The 8,809-nt window shown below is 31.9% G+C and overlaps 1 protein-coding gene across 1 annotated transcript; it reads left to right on the top strand.

The window, feature by feature from the left end:
- The first annotated feature begins 259 nt into the window (after positions 1–259).
- tap (Basic helix-loop-helix neural transcription factor tap) lies at positions 260–7,514 on the top strand. Its single transcript, XM_014421574.2, has 4 exons — positions 260–373; positions 2,766–2,894; positions 4,601–4,858; positions 6,642–7,514. The coding sequence occupies exons 1-4, from the start codon at positions 371–373 to the stop codon at positions 6,927–6,929; spliced, it is 678 nt and encodes a 225-aa protein (XP_014277060.1). The 5' UTR covers positions 260–370; the 3' UTR covers positions 6,930–7,514.
- Positions 7,515–8,809: the final 1,295 nt, after the last annotated feature.

Raw genomic sequence — 8,809 nt, 5'->3', positions numbered from 1 at the left:
TATCCTCTTCTATTCCACTATCTCATACCTACGCTCTCCAGTATCACATAAATTTAAATAACTAAAAAGAAATGCAATCTAGAAGTAAATTAAACGAACTCATATTATTATTCTTTTTCAATTTATTTCGTTGGTTTTTATTCACTTTCGGTGTGCATTTAAGTTTTTAAATGCCCTCAGTTGAAGACTTTTAAGCCCCCTTCGGTAGGTGTGGGTGGGAGCTATGGAGTGCCGACGGACCAATAGGAGAATAGTAGGCGTGGTCTCCGCCCCAGCTTAAGGGTTGGTCTCCCTCACTGGAACCAGTAGCCTCAGAGTACCAGGGGTAGTTAGGTCAACTAGAAGTCAGCAGCCAGCAGTCAATATAGCTATGGTAAGCGAATCTTCCAATTTTCTAATATTTTTCAATCTATCTATAGTTTATTGAATTGCACGTTTTGATTTATTAACAGCGTTATTAATTTGTTAGAAATGCTTTATAATTTAATTTAGATCCATTATTTATGAACGTTATTCTGTTTTACATCCCACGTTAATTTTTATTATTATTTAAATATAAATTAAGATCAATTTTAATAAATCGTGTGCATTTTTATTTTCTAATGGGTTAAATTATCATAAAATACAAAAAAAAAAATAACATAACTGGAACAAGCAATGCTGTATTTTTAGAATTTATTTTACCATATTTTGTCGTTTCGGATAATTCAAATATTTATTGCTAATCTTTCAAAATTTAAATACTTCTTGGTTGAGACAAGCTAAAATCAGTAAATGCCAATTAACAAGAAAAATCACAAATCTTTTAATAGCTGTTATTATTAAAAATTAAAATCTGTAGAGCTACAATTCTTGAAGGGTCTGGGGTTCAGAACTTTGTAAGGAATTACTGTTACTAGACCAACTGTTGTGCAAGGAGGTGATTTTTTAAAAAAGAATCACGCACGACTGCCTGATTTATACCTAAATAAGGGTACTCAATTTATGAGGCTGGGTGGACCCCAGGAGGGCTCTTGAACCCACAGGGTTGACTCACGGCTATAGTGTAACAGAAAACAATTTTCTGCCCAGCCTTGGGTCCTTGGAGTTAGTAGCATCGTGCCTTACCGCGGTGCCGTTGTTATTATAAAAAGTAAATAAATAATAAACTAAATTAATCTTTACTAATACATAAAGTTGAAGAGTTCAGAAACTACAAGTCTGAAATAAAAAAAATTTATGATAAATAGACCATTTATTGTGGATGACTTTGGTTTGTATAGCATCGCACTACGACACATAAGGATGGATCCGTAACCTAATAATAAAAAGCTTGCCTATACAGAGATTTAATCATTGACAGTGCAATACCAAAGATGCTTAGTTTTTTTAAACAAGTTTCGCATAGTGTAATTTTTAAAGCTGGGTTTGAAAGAGTACGTACTGAAATGCACGGCAACCACTTGTATTAGTGTGTGCCTTCTTAAGTGGTGAAAAAAGAATGGTACCTACAAAAAATGTAACTCGAAAGCTATAAATTTCCTCATAGCTAGAACATTTTAGTTGCTTATTCGAAAGATAATCAAATTTCCTAAAATATAAAACAAACTTTATCTAAATCAGATCGGTATTAGTAATTATATAGTTTGTACTCTAGATCCGTGCTTATATTTTATGCTCCTGTCCCCATGGACACCCGTTATTGGTTTGATATTGTAGTGACTTATGTGGAGTAAGTCAATCCATATTAATTCATCCTTTTCGTCAATCATTACTTATGGTAGGTCCGTCAATCCATTAGGAAAAGATTTTTTTTTCTAGTAAAAACTTTTTTATTGAAATATTTACGTGTAACAAGTATTCGGTAATACCATAAATATATATAAATAAAAAAGTAAATAAGCAATTGTAATAAAAATAAATTAAAAAAGATAAATACAAAGGATTATAATAATGATTAAATAATAGATATACATCTCAAATAAACATAAGACGTGTGAAAAAAATGTGTTCAGTAATATCAAAATAATTAAACAACTAAGAAAAAGAAAATTATCTTGTTAAGAGATGATGCTTTGTATCATTTATTTATTTTTTGTGTCTGTCTATTTTTTATTCCACATTAATTTCGGTTTTTATTCTATTAAAGTAATCGAACCACCTCCTTGCACAACCGTTGGTCTAGTAACAGTGCTTCCTTACAAAGTGCTGCACCCTTAACCCTTCATGCGTTGTAGTGGTACATATTTTAATTCTATTAACTTTACACACTTGATCAGGTAGTAATCATGTTTCTGAAACATGTAATCCAAACTAAATGCGTGGCAGAGCACTTTTTTACAGTTTAATATACAGATTTCTCACAATTTTCTTTTTTTTTTATTTACATGAGGGCTTTTTTTATTGTGGTTGAAACTTGAGATCAGAAAAAATACTAGTATACACGAATTAACTTAAAAATAAATAGTGCTATCTTGCGACATTTCGTTAACTTCTCGTCGGAGTACTTATCCTCTTCTGATGTAGAGATAGCTCATACTTCAAAAGTACCAGTAGCTCCGTAAAAGAGTTATGTCTCACGCTTGAGTGAGCTTAGTACCTGCGGGTACCAGCGCGTTAACAGAATGCGGGTCAGTTTGTGGGTTTGGTCAGTCGGCTTGGGGATTCATTATTGGTTTGGTCAACTATAAATTTCCGTACTCCGATATTCAAAAAAAAAAAAGAAGATATTTCTATAAATTATTTTCCAATATTTTATAAGACATATATATATTTTTTTCTCTTAGGGAACCCACGAGAAGATCGACATGTCGGTATCAGCCGATTCAGGCCTCGAAATCGACGCAGAAGACGAGAAGTCAAGGAAGGACAAGAAAGGCAAACGCAGAATGGTCAGGGCTAGGAGTCCTACTCAGGTACTTCATTAATAAATTAATATTTTATAATATAATATTGTTTTATTCTTTTATTTTTGACTCTTTAAAGATAACTATATCTAAATAAATACAAAAATGAGATTGCATTTGAAAATCATAGGCATTCATTGTTTAATACATTGGATATAATCTTGAAATTAGTTTTCTAATAATAAATGAAATGTTGTTGTATTTTTTATGTATAGTAATAAAATAAAAAATCTGTTCCCCATGATGGGTCAGGGATTCAGTATTTTGTAAAGAAGTACTATTTCTTGAACAATGGTTAAGCAAGGAGGTGATTTGTTCATGATTACGCTCTGGACCAACATATTTTTCCCAAATTAAGGGAACTTGCTCTATATAGGTTGAATGAATCCTGGGGGCTCGCGAATTCACAAAGTTGAATCACGGTTACAGTAAGATATAAATTATTATCTGCCACGGGTTCTGAGAGCTGGTAGCACAATGCCTTACTCACTGACCCTCCTTGGTCTTACATTTTAATACATACAAAACTGACATCACTAAATTTCAGGCATTCATTTTTTAATATATAATTGAACACATCTAGACATTAATTTTAATAAATTAATAAAGTTTTCCATAATATCTGGACATTAAGCTTAGGAACAGAAAGCTATTGATGTAATATGTAATAGTGTAACTAAAACGTACCATTTTTTTATTATTTTTTTTTTTTATTTTTTTTTTTTATTTTTTTTTTTTTTATGAGGCATACAATAGTTCGTCAAGGTTGAAATGGACTGGCATTTTAACATATTGGATACAGTAGCGTTTTGAATATTTCCAAATCCGCTTTATTTTCTGAACTTTGCTTAACTACATTGAACACAATGTGTATTCACGGTTTGGATTCTTTGTATTATTTGAAATTTTTCAAATTCTTTTATGTCATCGTTTATCCAGTTGTTAGCCGAAAATATAAGCAATTCTTAGAGCGTTGTCATATCACGAAGTGTTTTATATTTGCTCATTTCTACAGTAGTTTATTTAAGGTATAATTTAAGTTATTCTTGGGCATACATATTTTAGTATTTTCGCTAAGATATGATACCCTGAGGATTAAGGTGGTTGAAGTAATCTACTCTCTTCTGAAGGATTTAATAATATATTTATTTAAATATAAAAAGAGTTATATTGTGTAATTCAAGAACAAAGGTTTTAATGTTAATTTCAATTAGACGAGTATTTTAATTCTCGGATATGAAAGATTTTGGACGCGTTTGAGATAATTTTCGTTAAAAATTTTATGTAGATTAAAAAAAAATAAATAAAAATTTAAATAAATTGCTGTACTCTGAGACAATACTAGTAGACAGAGTTGGGCAACTACGAAACTAATAGCTAAAATTGTTATGGATACAATATTTATTTATCAATGATTCATTCATGAATAAGGGTCGTATCCATGGTAATTTTAGCTATTAGTTTCAACTACAGCTAATTTTTGCCCAACTCTGCTGGTAGATGAGTCGTTTTTGTAAGTGCAGAGGGTGGGTTAGAATCTAGCCTAAACCACCTTAACCCTCTGGATATCAAGGCTCAGCAGAAAGACTAGAAGTAATGCTATGGAACGGTAATGATTATAGTAATATTAGTGACTGGAATTTGGTCAGATTGATGTAATATTACGACATAATGTAGAGAGCTATCATTTAAGAACACACTTTCCTTGCCCACAGGTGATGAGGGTCAAGCGACACCGCAGGCTGAAGGCCAACGATCGGGAGAGGAATAGGATGCACATGCTCAACGAGGCCCTGGATCGACTCCGTTTGGCTTTGCCGACCTTCCCGGAGGACACCAAGCTGACCAAGATCGAGACCCTGAGGTTCGCCCACAACTACATCTGGGCACTCGGGCAAGCTCTCAATTCGGGAGACCAGGTTACGCTAACTCTCGGTAGCGTCACCGTCAGTATAGGACAGCACGGCAACAAGGTAATGTCATAGATTTTGCTTCATTTCTGTTGTATAAACCTAAGCAACTTAGATAGATTTATTAATTAACTGGTATGCAGATTCTATAACTTACTTTATTTCAACCTGATGTTTTGAAATGCTATTCAGTAAAAATAATTTATTTTGATCATCACCAAAAAAATCCATAAGCTATACGATTCTGTGGCTCCATCTAGTTAGTGCGTTTTATAATTTATTATAATGTCGTATCGATTTAAATATAAGCCTTGGATCAAATCTAAAGCTTATCTGTATTCGTAATATAGATGTATCTACGAACTTTGCGCAATTATAAGCAAATATATTAGACGAATTATATTTTCCTTCCGAAGAAGGACCAATACTTGATTTCTAAAAAGTAAAAAGCTATTGGAAAATTTCTATTCTTAGGATATATATATATTTTTTAATTCGTGTAACAATACATAGCTTCTCTATGTATCGCTGTCACTACCTTTAGGTAGTGAGGAATCATAAATAAATAATACACAGGTAATGAAACGAGAATTGAAAATTCTTATTTTTTTTTTTTATTTATTGAAATTTACAACTGTACACAAAATATAACAAGTAAATTTGAATTAAGATTAAAATGGAGTGAGACAGGCATGTAGAGAAACTACCCATAGGTAAAACTCTAAAAACATTTTTACAAGATAAGGTCTCGAGGCCATCTTCTTTTCAGGTGCCTCGTAGGATTGTCAGGAATGAAAGAGTAAGCAAGGTTAGAAACTAATGGGTTTGAGTGATTAGGGAGTTTATAATGGAAGAATTGATATCTGGTTCGGGCTAGATCGGTTAAATTAGGAACATTAAGGTCCTTATTGATGATTTTATTTGTGACAAAGTAAGGAGTAATAAGGATTTCCCGAAATATTTTGGATTGTAAGGATTGGATACGAAAGGAATTCGAAGGTTTAGTGGAGCCCCATAGCTCAACTAGGAAAATAAATCAATGAAAGATTTTTTTTTACATTATTATTGTTAACATGATTCATTCCTGCAGACTGAATGATGACAAAGTTTTATGATTCTGGGTCCTTCGTAATAATTAAACAATATTTCGATTATTATTAACTTTTTATCCGGCTTTTGTAAATCCTATAAATCTATTAGCTGTTCGTGAAAGTTTACATTACTACAAGCGTGGACTATGCCCCTAGTCACCTACCTTGCGGCTGGAATGTTGACCTACCGTTAGATTATTATAAGTCAAGGATACTGTACCTTTTGTTTGCGCGCAATATCAATATCAAGAAGCTTGTGTTTTCTCATCTAGTCTTCTTACCTGCGCACGATAAATCGCCTAGTTCAAGTTAGTTGGAAAAAAAAAAATTTAAACGATCTGATTGTTCTGGTCATGATGAATAGTGCTCAATTGAATAATTATGGATATCATAATCTGTTAGAATCTTGGAGGCTTTTCATTTTGTTTGATGATATCGTTAACACACCTAGCATTTAAATAAATTACATTATTTCTTAATTTCTTCCTCTTATAACTCATCACAAAGGAATATTCGACATAATTATCACTTTGAATCGTAACTTATGGTGCCTCGTTATTATTAAATTTTCGAGAATAATATTTTATTTAGCAATATTAATACGAGAAATGGAAGTCCGTAATTCACTGTATACAGTCACTAATTTTTGAAATGTTTAACCTAAACCACCTTATCGCCGACAATTATCCAGCATAACAACAGTTTATTGAAATAACAAATTCAAAAATCTCAAATATTTTTTACTTTTCTTGCAGATAACCTCAACAACTGGAAGCTGCGCTTTGGCCCAACAAAGAAGATGCTCCAGCAGTGGGCCGGAACTTGGCGAACCCTTGGGCGCATCTACACCCTTCCACGAGCCGTCGAGTAGCTTTGAGTCCAATCCTCTCTGCTGGAGGCAGGACGACTGGCTCGTCGAGCAGGAGTCTGCCGACTCTTGGCCTCCGTACCAAGGCTACTATGACCAGAGGTTCCTCCAGCACCAAAGGCCGGAAGCTATGTTCCCGATGCACGGGCAGAGGCCCATGTTCCACTGTGTCTAGTATCGAGCGGGCTGACGTCAGCTAATTCAATTTGGTACCGCCCCTGTACTTTTGAAGGGTCGTCCCCGCCCGCGTACAGTCCAACTGGAAATTGTCTGCTAACACTATTTCCAATACTGTCCTCAAGTCTGAAAACCAATGTCATTTACAATTAAGGCAAATTGATTTTAAATGAAATAGATAATCAAATTTAAGAATTCATACATATTTCATTCATTAATGGTCGTGACATATACATACAGGTGTCAATGTTATTTTCCAACAATATTTTCATCCGTTGGTCAATATATTAACGAGATTATTTATTTAATCATTAATATTCCCAATTAAAAAATTGAAATTATTCAGAAAAATATATCCTACATATATATTTACGGTTCCATTATTAATGTAAGTACTTATTTAAGTAATTGTAAACAGGAATTCAGTTGGAATAATTTTGATAACAACAATTACATATCATAAAAAAAGAAAAGCTATCTATTAAGAAATATGTATACATTGTTAAAATTGTTTTTAAAAAAATACAAAAAATCTAAACTGCTGTGAAATGGAAAGGGAACAATACATTTTTTATAACTAAAACTTGACAATTAAAAGGTACGAATTAGTTATGAAAGTATACTTTAAATTAGTTTCAAAATAAAAATTATATTGGTATACAATAGTTAAGGTTGTTAAACTATTTGTAATAATTTACGGATATTTTGAATTATTTTTTCTATAATAATTGTGTATTACAATTTTATAGTATGTTTGCAAAATTATATGATTAATAAAATTTAAGGATAGAATTTAATCAACATGTTGCCTTCACTCTAAAGTTGACTTTCAAGTAGGGTATATAATGTGTGATAATAATTGTAACTTGAATGTGTATATTTTAATTTTGAATTTTTTTTTTTTAATATAGATATTAAGAAATACAATGTTGTGCCTAAATATTTTATATGATTTTCTCTCTTTTGAAATGGATGAGTTTTTGTAAACGAATTCTAGTCAAAGTTCAGGTATTTTGTTACATAGTGTAAATATGAATATGTATATTTATTTTGTAAGATATGTGAATAAAATATTTTCAGAATAATTTCATGATTTTATTTTTTATTTCATCCACTCCTTTTTTTTAAAATTATTTTTGAAATGTGAGGCTTGACAAAAATTATTTTATGGAACTTAGTGTTTTAATTTTTTTAGACCAACTTCTGTAGAAATATTAACGTATCGTTATTTCTATTCCAAACTGTTATGTATTAAAAAAAAAAAAAGATATTATTAAACTAAAATACCAATATGAGGAGGTGATGTACGCGTACATCGAGCAATTGTTCTAGTATGTATAAATCAGAACATTCGAATCACCCCAGAATGACTAAATATTTATTTCGCAATGGCACTGGGTAATTTGTCTTTACACTCCCACTTTTGGGCTGAATAGGTCTTCATGAGAGGATTGAGCAAAAAAAAAAAAAATCAAATGGATTAACCATACAATACAAAATCAATAATACTCTAAAGTTATAAATAAAAAAAATGAAACTTTCATAAGTTATAAAATTATTTTTAAAATGTAGATTTAATACTACTTCTACAAGTTCAAACGTCTTTAAAAACTAGTCCTTCACTCCTATATCTCTGAGCGCCAATTTCCAATTTCCGACTCCTCCGAATTCTACAATATCGACGGTTTTCCACGGAAGCCTAGAAGCTTCGGCCCTCATATCCTATTCAATGATATTCTTTCACCCAGGCCTGATAAAGTATGGTATTTTTCTTAATTACTACCTGTTAATTTTTGGCATACGGAGGAATTATCTACAGGTAACAAGTAAAATTCTAATTTTAGAAGAAGGAGGGGGCAACGTCTCATTTCGTGAGGC

The sequence above is a fragment of the Halyomorpha halys genome, unplaced genomic scaffold (genome assembly GCF_000696795.3).
Source record: "Halyomorpha halys isolate HHAL.00 unplaced genomic scaffold, Hhal_1.1 Scaffold327.1, whole genome shotgun sequence".
NCBI classification, from domain to species: domain Eukaryota; kingdom Metazoa; phylum Arthropoda; class Insecta; order Hemiptera; family Pentatomidae; genus Halyomorpha; species Halyomorpha halys.
The sequence above is the reverse complement of the archived record's forward strand: the minus strand, read 5'-3'. Positions and strand labels throughout refer to the sequence as shown.

Coding starts and splice junctions, on each gene's coding strand:
- tap (XM_014421574.2), top strand. Junction 2,895..4,600: donor GGGCTAGGAGTCCTACTCAG/GTACTTCATTAA, acceptor CCTTGCCCACAG/GTGATGAGGGTCAAGCGACA. Junction 4,859..6,641: donor TAGGACAGCACGGCAACAAG/GTAATGTCATAG, acceptor CTTTTCTTGCAG/ATAACCTCAACAACTGGAAG.